General features: G+C 46.1%; 1 protein-coding gene across 3 annotated transcripts in view; it reads left to right on the top strand.

Annotated features, from left to right (window-relative positions):
* Positions 1-15,864, top strand: part of TET3 (tet methylcytosine dioxygenase 3) — a 77,864-nt gene extending 62,000 nt beyond the window's left edge. For all 3 annotated transcript variants that reach the window (XM_087705968.1, XM_087705969.1, XM_087705967.1), the window contains exons 6-10: positions 1,174-1,324; positions 2,385-2,474; positions 4,545-4,682; positions 7,095-7,431; positions 12,873-15,864. In XM_087705968.1, coding sequence (XP_087562094.1) covers positions 1,174-1,324; positions 2,385-2,474; positions 4,545-4,682; positions 7,095-7,431; positions 12,873-14,701 — 2,545 coding nt within the window. In that variant the 3' untranslated portion in view covers positions 14,702-15,864. The remainder of the gene's footprint in view (positions 1-1,173; positions 1,325-2,384; positions 2,475-4,544; positions 4,683-7,094; positions 7,432-12,872) is intronic.

Genomic DNA, 15,864 nt, shown 5'->3' on the forward strand with positions numbered 1-15,864 from the left:
CACTGATGCCAAGGCAGGCCTTTTTGCACATCTTACTGTTATGTGACAGTGTCACCATTCCTGCATTGGGGGGCTCTACTCAGTTACTTGTGTCCTGGTCACCTTTAATTGCACTGCTTTACTGTACTCTCCATGGAGCTATCTTGGAAGAGTATCTGCAAGCTTTAACTGTTACCATATGCAACGGCATAGGCAGCATGCCTCTGAAATGCCATGTTATGCCTCTGCTCAGTGAGTTGCATTGGCTGCCAGCCTACCTCCAGCTCCAAGTCAAGTACTGGTTTTGACCTTTAAGGTCCTTCATGGTGTAACTAGGTTATTTGAGGGACTCCTCTCCCCAATTACATCTGTTGGCCCCATAAGAGCCCCCAAGAGAGGCACATTGTGGATCCCTCTTGGAACTACACTTAGGCCTTCTGGCTGTGTCGCCCAACTTATGAAACCTTTCCCTTCCTGAAATGGGGTCAGCTCCATCTGCCCTTTTTTTCTCCTTATTTTCTGGATTTTTTTTCTGTAATTAAGCATGCGTGACTACAAACAGACTACAGAGTCTCAGAACGGATGTGAGTTGGTGCAAAGGCTCTCCTGGTCAAAGTTGCCAGCTATTCCTTGAACAGGGAAGAAATCAAGGGCATCTTTCAAATTGTGCAAGGTTTCTGTTGGGGCAGTGCAACCTTATCTGAACAACATAAAAGGTAGTCCTCACTTAACTACCCTAATTCTGGCTAGACACGCATGGGGTCCCCCTAACTAGCTTGCTCAAACGGAAGAAGCTTTTTTGGATAAGCAGCGAAACGTTTCCAATGAAAAAAAGTCCAGGTGCCATGACTCAGCTTCCAGACAAATTACCTGGATGACTTAGAGTCTTCATGGACTTCATGGCAAGGTGTCTCCCCTCATCAATAACAGCCCTCTCTGGAGGAAGAAAACGAGTGTGACAAGGGGCCACTCATTCCTGACCCTGAAGCCGGTCCATAAGGGTATCATGACCAATAGCATCCAGAGGTTTAGTATAAGCCCTACCTATATTGTGTCAATTGCAAGGTAGCCAGCTGCCATTTGCTTAGAAAGCGGCCGAGGATGCTGTGCTCTTGGTTCTTTGCTCTTCTGTCCTTGGAATGGGCAGCCTAGGACTCCTTTCTACAGACTTGACTCCCTTTGGATTTGTTGCAGCCGAACCTGTGCATGTCAAGGCAAGGATCCCAACACCTGTGGTGCTTCCTTCTCCTTTGGCTGCTCTTGGAGCATGTATTTCAACGGGTGCAAATATGCGCGGAGCAAAACTCCCAGGAAATTCAGATTACAGGGAGACAATCCCAAGGAGGTGAGTGTTCTGGTCCTTCTTCTTTTAGAGGGATTTATTGGACTTATCTCCCAATTTAACAGATGGAAGAGTAACAGTGAAGGGCAGTGGTTTTGAGGAGGGGCTTTCCCCCCATGTAGACAGCCTGAAATACCATAGACTGGTTTCTTGCTTTCCCAAGAATCATACAAATAACCATACATTTATTGATTAGTCCAAATATATTTACTTGGAAGGAAGAACCACTTACATTGGATTTTCCCCGATGTAGGTTTCAGTCTTAGTCGTGGAAGAAACTTACATTTTCAGACAAAAAGAAACCACGTTATTTAATTCTAGTTGAGGCTGCGGAATGTATTTTTTAAAGTCTGCATTCTCAATTGATCCAACCTGTGGCAGCGTTTGGGGAGAGGATTCTCCTAGAGTGAACTGCCTTGAAAACCACATTTTCCTATCAATAAAAGTACCTTTGGGAAGAAGTTGGGGCATTTTATATAAAAGGAAATAATGAGGGATTGACTGCCTGCCTTTTTAAAAAGATTTTGTATTTCATTATTTTTACAAATGGCTCAAGGTAATGAACTCTCCTCTTATTTTTTCCACAACAACACTGTGAGAGTGACTGGCCTAAAATCACCCAGCTGGTTTTGATGCCTAAAATGGGCCTATTGCTCACTTTCTCTTGCTTTCTAGCCTGCTGCCCTAACCACTAGGTCAAACTGGCTGAGAAAGGGGCCTTCAGAGAAGGAAAAGAGAGGAGTCTGTGGACCTTAATCTCATTCAGTTCTTTTGACTGCCAAATTCTCCTGGGTGTAGAAACAGTTCTATGCATAGCTCATAGCCGTGGAACATGTATCTCAAAAACTTGGGTTAGGAAGATGCGATTGAGCTCATGTTCATTTGCTCCCCCTGAAGAAAGGAAGGCAGTTGCTCTGAGGAAAATCTGTTCAAGTTCAGTTCCTGCAGCAGACTTATTTCCAAAGGAACTTGGGGTAGAGAAAGTATTTCTAGGAGTTGCTACTGACAGCACCAGGCTCACTAGAGACACTAAGGAGCTAATCTTGACCTTCTCTCATTCCAGGAAGAAGTTCTTAGAAGAAGTTTCCAGGACTTAGCTACGGAGGTTGCACCACTTTATAAGAGACTGGCACCCCACGCCTATCAAAACCAGGTGGCTAGATAACTTTTCCATGATTTGATTGGGGCTCTGATAAACATCTACTGACCAAAGTTCTGCAACAGGCAAAATATGGAATCTAGTAGCTGAAATTCTCAAAGGCTCTACAAATAAAATCATGTGACTCCTAGGAAAAGGGTTGTAGTCCCCAAATCTCACCGGAAGTGCTCCATCATAGAGATTGCTTTTTTGCATGGAAGTTGCTATTCCGTTACGCTACAGTGGGGCAAAATTGCTCTCCTTGGGAGATGCAGTACAAAAAAAATGGGAGAACATCCATTTGGCCTCCTAGTTTTCCATTTACCAGTTTGTTGTCTTCTTGTAAGAAAGCTGATTTGCAACAAGCTGGAATAGATCTTTCTTGCACGTCAGTTTCAGTGCCTCTTGCATGGGTCCCGCCTGTTCAAAAAATATGCCAGGTATCCGTGAATCTTACTTGCTTGGAAAGAGAATAAAAGCAAGGTGGTTCCTCATCTACTTGCCTATATGGGTTGGGTTTGTACATTGTACTTAGCCACAATGCAGTTTGTGCTTGTGACTGGGGAATCCTGCCATTGTGATAGGTGTGAGTTTCTGAGTTGCCCATCTGCTTTGGAGGAAAGTCTTCCAGTGCTCAGTTAGACTTAGAATAACTTTACTGTCACTTTGAATGTACACTAATCAGAATACATTAAAATGAAATTTTGTTGCATACAGCTCTCAAAGGGTCACCACCTCCAGTATACACTATCTAAACATGACAAAATAAATAAATAAATAAGCATATAACCACATATATGACATAGAGAAACAACATTGTCTAGTCTGGATGTAAGCATGTACATGGCGAGGAAAACAACTCTTGTGAGTTTACTAGGCGGATGGCGTAGGAAACAAAGCTGCTGCAGAATCTGGTAGTCCTGCTCGAAATATTTTGAAACCTCCTCTCAGAGGGGAGTAACAGAAACGGACTGTAAAGTCGGTTTGTGGGGTCTGTAACAGTGCTTTGAGCTCTAAGCACACAGGAGCCAAGGTGGCGCAGTGGTTAAATGCAGCACTGCAGGCTACTTCAGCTGACTGCAGTTCTGTAGTTCAGCTGTTCAAATCTCACCGGCTCAGGGTTGACTCAGCCTTCCATCCTTCCGAGGTGGGTAAAATGAGAACCCGGATTGTTGTTGGGGGCAATATGCTGACTCTGTAAACCGCTTAGAGAGGGCTGAAAGCCCTATGAAGCGGTATATAAGTCTAACTGCTATTGCTATTGCTAGCTTGTAAGCAGTATCCTGAATGACAGGAAGCGAGATTCCTATAATCTTCTCGTCTGTCCTTACCACTCTCTGAATGGACTTTTTATCTGAGGCACTGCTGCCATCAAACCAAACAGTGATGCAGTTTGTTAAAACACACTTAATCGTGCCTCTGTAAAAAGTGACCAGGACAGAAAAAGAAAAATGTGCTCTCCTCATCCGACGCAGGAAATGCAGACGCTGGTTTGCACACTTCACTAAGGATGACGTGTGGAGAAACCAGTTCAGATCGTTAGTTATTTGTACCCCCAGATACTTAATACTGTTGACCACCTCTGTAGCTGCATCTTTGATACTGAGTGGAGTCTGACTATGCTGGCTCTTTCTAAAATCTACAATGATCTCCTTTGTTCTATTAACATTTAGAACCAGGTTACTTTTATTGCACCAGTCCCCCAGAGCCTTCACCCCTTTGACCCACCACTGCCATGTCCTCCACATACTTCACAATATGATTTGTAGTAGATTTGGCACAGCAGTCGTGGGTCATCAAAGTGAACAGTAGTGGACTCAAGACACAGCCCTGTGGGGAGCCTGTACTTAAAGAGAAACTTTTCTTCCAACTCGCACAAACTGAGGCCTATCAATAAGGAAATCAGGTATCCAGTTACATAAAGTAGTATTAAAACCTAATAGTTTATTCACGAAATGCTGACAAATGATTGTGTTGAACACCAAACTAAATCAACAACACAGTTGCTTTATCTTTTTTCACATTAAGGCCATAATGTGAAGCATGATGCAATAACACAAATATCTTTTCTTTCCTTTTGATTAGGTTGCAAATGAGGATGTAGCAATAGATTGCCGACTTGGACTGAAAGAGGGACGGCCTTTCTCTGGAGTGACGGCATGCATGGATTTCTGTGCTCATGCACACAAGGACCAGCACAACCTTTACAATGGGTGCACGGTGGTAAGGGCTGCTTTCCTTTTCTTCAGTTCTGCCTGTGAAATATTCCAGAAGGGCCAAAAGTTTCTTAGAGTGTCCCAGGAAAGGTAATGAGCCTTAAACATTGAAAAACAAAGCTTTCACAAACCACTTCTCCTTCTCCTTCCAATTCAAGCCTTTGAAATATTGGATAACATGGATTCTAGTCTAGTGACACTTCTGCTATAATTACACTTCACTGCCATTTTCTAGTGAAAAATATAAATTTTGCCCTTTGCATTTGGAAACCACTTTAGTGCACCTAGTCAGAATGTATTTATACAAAATTGAAAGGTGGCTTTATACCACTAGGCTCAACTGGTTTTATGTGTGGTAGACAGTAGAAGGAAAATTCTTAGAGACTTGGGAAATGCCATTAAACCAGATATGTTAAGAGTGTAGACACAGCTTGAATTAATTTCAAATGTTGGTAGTGGTAGGCTAAAGGTACCATTCTGAGGGTGAAAGATAGGGAACTTTGCAACTGGACTGAAATCAGTTGCTATCACCCTGTGGTTTCTGGTAGGAAGCCAAATTGGGGCAATTCTAAATATGGCTAATAGTTACTTTGGCACATGTCAAGATGTAAGAGGCTTGTGGCTTCTCCCAGAGCTCTGTACATTGGTCATGCTGATTTGGAAACTGAGAGCTGAAATGCAGCTGAGGGCACTGAGGCTACAGACATTAAGGTGCCATTTCATTTTCAGTTGTTTTTGCTACTAAGGAATAACAAGTTTACAATTCTCAAAGTTCATAATATGTAAGTTGATATGACACAAACCATTAATCTTTCCAAAAAGGTTAGAGTAACAACTGACAGAAGAATTGCAAAAATCATAGAAATGTTAATGTATTAGAGAAGCCTTTTAGATATGGATGTATCTCTATCACATCTTTCCATCTTCCCATGGATGAGCTGGACTTGCAAAATCTTTTAGTTCTTCCTCATAGGAAGACCTATAAGATTTTGTTTTCCAGGCGACCTGCCATCCTGTTCGCTGCCATCTGTACATCCTCTACCACCAATTTAAAGTATGGTGCTCAGAATTCCCAAGTGTGATCTAATCAGAACTGAGTACAGTGGAATAATGATTGTACTTCTTGCAATTTGGATTAAAGTCTTCTGTCAGTGCAATCCACAAGTGTGTTAGGTTTTTTTAGCTGCTGTATCAAACAGCTTGCTTACATTCAGAGGGAGACTGTTGAATATAATATCCTCATTAGTAGTGTCACCAAGGCAGGTTTTCCCAGTTCTGAACAAGTGGTTCTTCCTACCCAGGCATTTCCATTTGTCTCCATCTGAAAATAAAATTATTTTGATTAGATCTGAAGTTACAAAAGTTTTAAAAACAGCTGCAGATGCCATCATCAGAGAAAATATTCATTCCCTTCAACTTCAGTGGCTGCAATAATATTCTACTCGTCAATCTCTCCCATCATGCTAGTTTGCAAACCATCAATTTAGAGTAGAAACCTCTGGTTTCAAGCAAAAAGAAGCCTTTTGTTGAATGGCCACAATTACCATTTTCATTCTCAGCAGAATTGTTGCTTGCCCCTTTGGCCAGGATAGGAAAAGGGTGGGCTTTTTGCAGGCAATAAGTGGTTTTCTGCTGTCCCCACAAAAACCCTGTATGTCGACTCCCCTCACCCCTCACTCTTGTTGATTAAGTCGTCCACCAGGAGACGTTGGGATGTTCACCCTTCTTTCTCTGGGATCTGTGAGTTTCTCAGACCTCGTAGCAACAGGAAAGAAGCCATGTTCAGCAGAGTCTCGGGCAAATATTTGTTCTTCCTTCCTTCCTCTCAGCGATCTTTATGCAGTTTGCTTCTTTTCCTTTTTCACGAGGGCATGCTCTTGATTTGAGTAAGTAGAAAGGTAGGCAAACGAGAAGGAACTCTTCTCCCAAAACCAAAATCAAAATATTGATTTTTCCATTTGCAGTAGCGGTAGGATTCCAGCAGTGCCAAGTAGAGGGAGCTCAGATTTCTGGAGGAAGAAAACCCATTTTCCTGTTTCTTCCCTGCATTTCCTTTGTAGAAATGTATTTGTAAGCATGAGTACCTGCAGGAGTTTTGATTACCTGAGCGGGACATGGCTGATGTGCATTAATGGGGCTTGGGTAGGAGCATATGAGTAGCAACTCCTGCAACTTTCTCCTTGTTTGACCACAGGCCAGGATGTGGCGATCAGGCATTTTCTGACTATGCAGAGGAACTTTTTAGATCAGCCCTCTCCAGCTGGATGCTCTTTACATGCCACAGCTTCACCTTCCCTGCTCCTCCAGCCAAAGTGCTGGCTGGACATGACAAGCAAGAGCTGAGGCCCGGAAAGGCGGTTGCGGTGTTTTTGCATGTTGGGATTTCACGCATGGCTGACTGTTTTGCTTGCCTTTCCAGGTGTGTACCTTGACAAAAGAAGACAATCGCACCCCTGGGAAGATCCCTGAGGATGAGCAATTGCATGTTCTTCCCTTGTACAAAATGTCCACCACAGATGAGTTTGGCAGTGAGGAGAATCAAGCTGCAAAAATGGGCAGCGGGGCCATCCAGGTCCTCACCTCCTTCCCCAGAGAGGTGAGAAAGCTTCCTGAACCAGCAAAGTCTTGCAGGCAGAGGCAGCTGGAAGCCCGGAAGGCAGCTGCTGAAAAAAAGAAAATGCAGAAAGAGAAACTGATTACACCTGAAAAAATCAAGCAGGACGTCCTGGAGCTCCCAACCCTCCAACAGAATGCAGGTAAGGACAGCAGAGCTTTGTAACAGCCGGTCTTAGTAGCTGCAGAAAGGTTCAGCAAGCCAAGAAGGAAGCCTAGTCATAGGTCTGGCAGTGGTCAGACTGTCCAGGTAGTCCAAGCAGTGCCCTAGCAAGGCGTCTCGGGTGTCGTCCCAATGCTTGAAGGACCCACGTCAAGGCTTCTGTACTGAGAGCTCTTGCTTTCCATACAAGTCCGGTTGGAGTGACCGGCTTAATAAGGAACTGTGGCCTGCTCCCTGTCATTCTCATTGCATTTCCCCCAGCCATTTGTTATTGTTTAGCTTCCTAGCTTAGAAGTAGCTACATTCCTACTTCTGAAGAAGTTTGAGTTTGAGTTTGAGTTTTATTTCATTTATATGCCGCCCTTTTCCCTAAGGGGACTCAGGGCGGCTCACAACTCAAAAAGGGAAGGGGGGATACAAACAGTTTAACAAGAACACAAAACTATACATAGTTAAAAAGCACAACAATCATACCATTCGAGATAGGGGCAGCGGATCTTTAGCCCCAGGCCTGTCGGAACAGCCAGGTTTTAAGGGCTATGCGGAAGGCCTGGAGGGTGGTGAGGGTACGAATCTCCACGGGGAGTTCGTTCCAGAGGGTCGGAGCAGCCACAGAGAAGGCTCTCCTCCGGGTAGTGGCCAGTCGACACTGGCCGGCGGATGGAATTCGGAGGAGGCCTAGTCTGTGGGATCTAATTGGTCTAGTGGAGGTAATTGGCAGTAGGCGGTCTCTCAAGTACCCAGGTCCAATACCATGAAGGGCTTTATAAGTGACGACTAGCGCCTTGAAGCGTATCCGGAGACCAATAGGCAGCCAGTGCAGCTCACGGAGGATAGGTGTTACGTGGGTGAACCGAGGTGCACCCACAATCGCTCGCGCGGCTGCATTCTGGACAAGCTGAAGTCCCCGAATACTCTTCAAGGGCTGCCCCATGTAGAGCACGTTGCAGTAGTCCAGTCTGGAGGTCACAAGGGCACGAGTGACTGTTGTGAGAGCCTCCCGGTTCAGGTAGGGACGCAACTGGTGCACCAGGCGAACCTGGGCAAATGCCCCCCTGGTCACAGCTGACAAGTGGTGTTCAAAAGTCAGCTGTGGGTCCAGGAGGACTCCCAAGTTGCGGACCCTGTCTGAGGGGCGTACTGTTTGACCCCCCAGCCTGAGAGATGGAACACTTGGCCAATTAGTAGGAGGGAAGCAAGCAGCCACTCGGTCTTATCTGGATTGAGAACAAGCTTGTTAACCCCCATCCAGTCCCTAACAGCCTCGAGGCCCTGGCACATCACGTCAATCGCTTCATTGAGTTGGCATGGGGCGGACAGATACAGCTGCGTATCGTCCGCATACTGGTGGTATTTTATCCCGTGCCGTCGAATGATCTCACCCAGCGGTTTCATGTAGATATTAAATAGGAGGAGGGACAGGACCGAACCCTGCGGCACCCCACACGTTAGGGGCCTAGGGGTCGATCTCTGCCCTCCGACTAACACCGACTGCGACCTGTCCGAGAGGTAAGAGGAGAACCACCGTAGAACAGTGCCTCCCACCCCCACCTCCCGCAGTCGTCGCAGAAGGATACCATGGTCGATGGTATCGAAAGCTGCAGAGAGGTCAAGGAGCACTAGGCATGACCTCCATCCCTGGCTCTCCAGAGATCATCGATCAATGCGACCAAAGCGGTCAGATGGAAGGACACTGCTAAGAACTGGCCTCAAATCTTACACTCTCTTTCTGCTCCTACTGCACGAAGGGGGACCAATTTAAGAGAGCCATGACAACCCTTCTTTCTTTTTTAACCCTCATCCTGATTCAGATAACTTATAGAGGTTGTCTTCCCACCTTCTGTTTTCTACAATCTTCTTATCTGTTATGGCATCTCTCGGTGCTTGTGTAGAAACATGGCCTGTCGCCAGGAATTCCAGAATGCCTTTCAAGTTTTTGTTAGAACAATCACTTGTATAATGTGACGACCTGTTCTAAAACAAGGTCCCCAAGAAGCTATAATCTAGATGGCTCCATTCCATTCTTCCTCAGCTTTTGCAGGTGGTATCAGGTGATGGCAAGCAAAGTATTGGGGCTTCATTACTAACCTTATTCATTTTTGTTTTGTTCTAATTCCTCCAAGTACATATCAGATTATTAATTACCAGTAGTATAGAAGCCTAGAAAAGCGGTAAATGGTTGCCTTGTTTCCTTCTCCGTTGTCTTGGTTTGGTTTGGTTGGTTTGGTTTATTGGATTTATATGCCGCCCTTCTCCCAAGGACTCAGGGCGGCATACATTAAAAAAAAACATATTACAAAAGTTAAAAAAAATTAGATATAATATCCAAAAAACAAACCCAATTAAAATTAACGATAACATAAAAAATCAATTAAAATTAATAATAATCAATAATTTATTTTGTTTTGTTCAGGCCAGGCTGGCTTGCTGGAAAAGCCAACTTTTTAGGGTGCATCGGAAGGACCGGAGGTCGGAGATTATACAAAGCTCCGGGGGCAGTTCATTCCAGAGGGAAGGCGCTCCCACAGAGAAGGGTCTCCCCCTGGGGGTCGCTAGCCGACACTGTCTGGCCGACGGCACCCTGAGGAGGCCAACTCTGTGGGATCGCACTGGACGGTGGGAAGCTACCGGTGGCAGTAGGTGGTCTCGCAGGTATCCTGGACCTAAGCCATGGAGCGCTTTAAAGGTCATAATTAGTACCTTGAATCGCACCCGGAAGACAACCGGCAACCAGTGCAGGCCGCCTAAAAGGGGGCCAACATGGGAGCACCTAGGTGCCTCCATGATAACCCGCGCAGCCTCATTCTGGACCAGTTGAAGCCTCCGGGTGCTCTTCAAGGGCAGCCCCATGTAGAGAGCGTTACAGTAGTCTAGGCGAGAAAGGACGAGGGCATGAGTGACTGTGCACAGAGCATCCCGATCCAGGAAGGGGCGCAACTGATGTACCAGGCGAACCTGGTAAAAGGCTCTCCTGGTCACGGCCGTCAGATGTTCTTCTAAACTAAGTATCCAGGAGGACTCCCAGATTGCGGGCCCTCTCTGAGGGGGCTAAAATTTCTCCCCCTATCATCAAAGATGGAACAAGATGCACAAATCGGGATGACGGAAACCACAGCCACTCAGTCTTGGAGGGATTGATCTTGAGCCTGTTCCTCCCCATCCAGATCCGCACAGCCTCCAGGCATCGGGACATCATGTCGAGGGCATCGTTTGGGTGGTTTGGGGTAGAGATGAAAAGTTCAGTATCATCAGCATATTTATGATACCGTACCCCAAAACCACAGATGATCTCACCCAGTGGTTTCATATATATGTTGAACAGGAAGTGTGAGAGAACCGACCCCTGGGCCCCCCCACAAGTGACGCGCCTCGGGGTCGATCCCTGCCCTCCAGTCAACACAAACTGCGACCGATTTGACAGGTAGGAGGAGAACCACCGTAAAATGGTGCCCTCCACTCCCACCCACCCTGAGTTGTCGCAGTAGGATACCATGGTCGATGGTATCGAAAGCTGCTGAGAGGTCTAATAGGACCAGGACAGAGGAGCAGCCCCTGTCCCGGGCCCGCCAGAGATCGTTGACCAATGCGACCAATGCCATCTCTGTGCTGTATGTGGGCCTGAAACCCGACTGAAACGGATCCAGGTAGACAGCTTCATCCAGGTACTGGGGAAGCTGACATGCTACCGCACTCTCCATAACCTTTGCTACAAAGCAAAGGTTGGAGACCGGATGATAGTTGGCTAAAGAAGCTGGGTCCAGGGAAGGCTTCTTAAGGAGGAGCCTCACCACCGCTTCCTTCAAGGCGGTGGGAAAGAACCCCTCTTTCAACAAAGCGTTGGTAATCGCCTGGAGCCAGCCTTGTGTCACCTCCCGGGAAGCCGAGACTAACCAAGAGGGACACTGATCCAGCACACAAGTGGCAGCACTGAGTCTCCCCATAATCCTGTCCATGCCCTTGGGGGTCACAGGGTCAAACTCATCCCAGATGGTCTCCACAAGATTCATCCCTGTCGACTCGCCCGAATCTACCCAGTCAGAGTCGAAGCTTTTCCGGATCTGAGTGATTTTATCCTGCAGATACTGAACAAATGCTTCAGCCCTACCCTGCAAGGGGTCTTTCCAAGTTCCTTGGTTAAGTAAGAAGCGGGTCACCCTAAACAGGGCGGCTGGGCAGTTATCTGCGGACGCGATAAGAGCAGAAAAATGTCGCTTTTATCGCCACTAAGTAGGATTTAATATGAATTCTTACTAGTGTTCGATCAGATTCAGACCGGCTGGCCCTCCAACCACTCTCTAGGCGTCTTTTCCGGCGTTTCATCTCCCGGAGCTCCTCGGTAAACCAGGGAGCTACCCGGGATTGACACCGGGTCAGAGGACGAAAAGGCACAACATGACCCAAAGCCCCAGTGGCTGCCCTATCCCAGGCTTCCACTAGGGTCGAGTTGTGAGCAAGAGATTCAGGAAAAGTCCCAAGCTCCATCAGGAACCTTTCAAGGTCCATCAGGCGCCTGGGGCGGAAGCATCTAGTCGGATCCGCCTCCCTGCGGTGAGGGGTAGCAGTATGGAAGTCAAGCCTGATGAGGAAATGATCCGACCGTGACATGGGTTGGATAGAAATATCCCCTAAATCTAGATCATTCATCCACTGCCCAGAGACAAAAATCGGGTCGAGCGTGTGTCCCCCATTATGGGTGGAGTCTTGAATTAACTGAGTTAGGTCCATAGCCGTCATGGAAGCCATGAACTCCCGAGCTGACTCGGATGTCTCGCCAATGGAAGGCAGATTGAAATCCCCCAGGATCATAAGCCTGGGGAAATCAACCGCCAATCCAGCTAACACATTCAGCAGCTCCGACAGGGCCAATAAAATGTAGCAAGGAGACAGGTACGTAACAAAAAGGCCCACCTGAACTCCAAGGCCCCATTTCACAAAAAGGGACTCACACCCGCCTATCTGAGGCACAGTGACCTCCTGAGGTCCGAGACTTTCCCTAATAACCATTGACACACACACACACGCGCGCGCGCACTCCTGCCCTGGGCTGTTGGCTGGTGAAACGCCCGGAAGACTGGTGGGCATAATTCACTAAGGGGAACACCCCCCCCCCCCCATGGCCCAACCAGGTCTCTGTAATGGACACCAGGTCCGCTCTACCCTCTTGTATGAGGTTGTAAATGAGGGGAGCCTTATATACTTGTCATATCAACTCGTGAAATAGGTTAGGTTGAAAGAGAGCTTCTTAGCTTTGTGGGTAAGCTTGATTGCTGATTTGAACTACAGTCTCTTTCAGTGTTTAATAATTTAAAAGATGTTCCCAGAATTCCTCAGCCAAGTCCATGGCCCAGATCTTCAGTGCTTGTGCTAAGGAAGCCAAGGTGACTCTGCAAATTCACATTGATTCCTTTTGTTCATCTGCAGATACAGCTTTGAAAAGTGGATTCTCCCAGCCAGCCATCAAATCTTCCATCAAGGTGGAACCTCAGAGTCATTATAATGCATTGAAGTACAATGGGAATGCAGTGGTGGAGAGCTACTCAGTGCTTGGCAATTGCAGACCCTCCGACCCATACAGCATGAACAGTGTTTATTCTTATCATTCATACTATGCACAACCAAATCTGCCTTCCATGAATGGGTTGCATTCGAAGTTCTCTCTTCCATCTTTTGGGTATTATGGATTTTCCAGCAACCATATGTTCCACTCCCAGTTTTTGAATTACAGTGAGAACAAGAGTGCACCGTGGATAAGCAGCCCCTATGAGAAGAAGCCTGATGTCCAAAACCTACAAGATAATTTGAGCCATGCTTACAGAAATACTGAATTACTGGATGACACACCACCCACTGTACGGAGCAAAAATCACCATCAGCGCACCTACGAGAAAGCCAGCAGACATGCAAGCAAGACCCCAGTGGTGCCCCAGAGATGTCACTCAGTCCCTGCAGAGGCCTTGTCATTTGCACAAAACACAAATTGTTTCAGCAACCGAACAATCAAGCAAGAACCAATTGATTCCTTGGCACCCACAGAGTCCCTTTCTCAACCATCTGCTCTCAATGGCCTGCATTCAAACCTGAGCCCATCTGATTTATCCAGGTTATCTCAGAATGCTGGTCCAGAGCAACAATGGAGCCCTTATAAAGTCAACAGAAATCAGTCCCAACCTGAGAGAAATAGTAATGCTGAAAGCTCATGGAACATGTTTACACCAAACGACAGTGCCAGCATGCTTAATGCAAGAACCCAGAATAAATCAAATTTGTTTGGTTCTCATTCAAATGTTAGCAGGTTATCCCAATCCTACCTTTTGGAGAAACAGTGGAATTTGTTTCCTGGGGAGGGGCAGAATCTGTCACCTAGCCCTGATCTTCTAGGGAAGTCGTGGAGCCCTTGCAAAGTGGATGAAAGCCCAGCCCTGTTTTCTGCCAATCCAGACCTTCAGGAGAAAGCCTGGGGCCTCGGGCAATTGGACTTTAGTTCCATCAAAGGGAGCTCCAGACTTCAAGATGAACTCTGGCATCCTAGTAAAGGAGAGGAGAGGAGAACTCCAACACCAAACACAGGTTTACAGAGCAGATCATGGACTTCCTTTGCATCGTTGCCCTCTACAACCTCAAGTGTTTGTGGGGAGAAGCCCCCATTTGCTTCCTTGAAAGAAGAAGGAAGTGCATCATTGCTGGGGGCTGAAAGACCCTGGGATTCATTCAGTTTGGATGACAGCATGGAAGAAACACCCGAGAAGAACATCAAGGAAGAAGAAGATGATGAAGAGGTCTGGTCAGACAGTGAACACAACTTTTTGGATGAAAACATTGGTGGGGTGGCAGTAGCTCCAGCCCACGGCTCCATCCTCATTGAGTGTGCAAGGCGAGAGCTGCATGCCACCACCCCACTGAAGAAACCGAACCGATGTCACCCCACACGCATCTCTCTGGTATTCTACCAGCACAAAAACTTGAACCAGCCCAGTCACGGACTTGCCCTTTGGGAAGCAAAAATGAAACAGCTGGCAGAAAGGGCAAGGGCGAGGCAAGAGGAGGCAGCCAGGCTCGGCCTTCAGCAAGACATCAAAAACCTTGGCAAGAAGCGGAAGTGGGGAGGCAACTTGGCCGTTGAGCCCCAACATAAGGAGAAGAAAGACTGGGTCCCGAAGAGGCAGGCTTTAGCCATTCCCACCAACTCAGCGGTCACCGTGTCCTCTTATGCTTACACCAAGGTAACGGGACCGTACAGCTGCTGGATATGAGAAGAGGACAGCTCTCCGGGGCCACTTTACCTCAACGCGGGCAGCACTGAAATGTAGTGCTGGTCTGTGGTGCTTTTTCCTTTGGAGAGGAACAGAATATCAAGCCAGATGTGAAGTTTCTGTACTTTCACTTGGGAGTTGAGTTAAAGACTTATTGCTGTCAACCTTTTTCAGTAATCTCGTATTTATATCTTTGCATTTTAAATATGTATATCACAGTAATGGTAAAAGAAATTTATAGTGTCCTTTTAAAAAGGACAACTTTTTAATTCCATGTCCAATACTTCTGTATATTGGATTTTTAACTGCAATTATTACAACTCTGAAGCAGATTATTTGATTAACAAAAAAGACAACACCCCACAATAAACCAGGTACAAATTTGCACCTGTTGGGGCTGGTAAATATTTTCCTTTGGAGGCCACCCAGAAAGACGGGTTTCCAATTCAATCAAAGGACTGTTTGAATAAAGTTCAGTGGTTGATGCATGGTGGTTTCTTACTGATTCAGTAGGTTCCAGTGGCTGATAAAATATGGAGAGAAGGCATATGGCGTTCCAGATAAGCAACCATTCCCTGCTCAGTTGTCTGAACAAGATTTAAAAGTGTTCAATTGACATTGCCTTCTCTGCTTCAGATTTCAGTAAGATGAGCTGGACCCTTTCTAGTCTTCTACCAGATCCTGAACAGTAGCATAAATAGTGAAGCTTGAGCAGGAAAAAAAAGGAAGGAAAACAGAGGATTATGAGATCTACCAGCAGATACATTTTGCTTTTGTAAATTTCAAGGCACATTTTATCTCTATCATCAGGTAAAAGAAAAGGATAGTGATTCACACCACAGGCAGTAGTTTTACTGCTCCATTTTAAATAATTTATTCAGTGAGTCAAGTTTAATTTGGAGGGAGGCAGGAAGTTTTTAAAATGAAGTTCTCACAGAGAAGGGGAAAAAGGAAATGAAAGTGGAAGCCAAGAAAAATCTAGGGAAAGACAACTTAGGTAAAATAACCTTTGGCATCTTGATTTCTTGCTCTTTATTCCATGAGAATAATGAATGAAACTCCATAGTAAGGACATAAGATTCCTTTTTTTATTTTGTTAGCAGTGCTCTTTAACGTAATTTTTAAGTTTGCAGTACTGTACTATATATCCATGCTAGTTTCCT

Source organism: Thamnophis sirtalis, unplaced genomic scaffold (genome assembly GCF_051295495.1).
Source record: "Thamnophis sirtalis isolate CommonGarterSnake01/CBP01778 unplaced genomic scaffold, rThaSir2_p1.2 scaffold_2, whole genome shotgun sequence".
Lineage (NCBI taxonomy): Eukaryota > Metazoa > Chordata > Lepidosauria > Squamata > Natricidae > Thamnophis > Thamnophis sirtalis.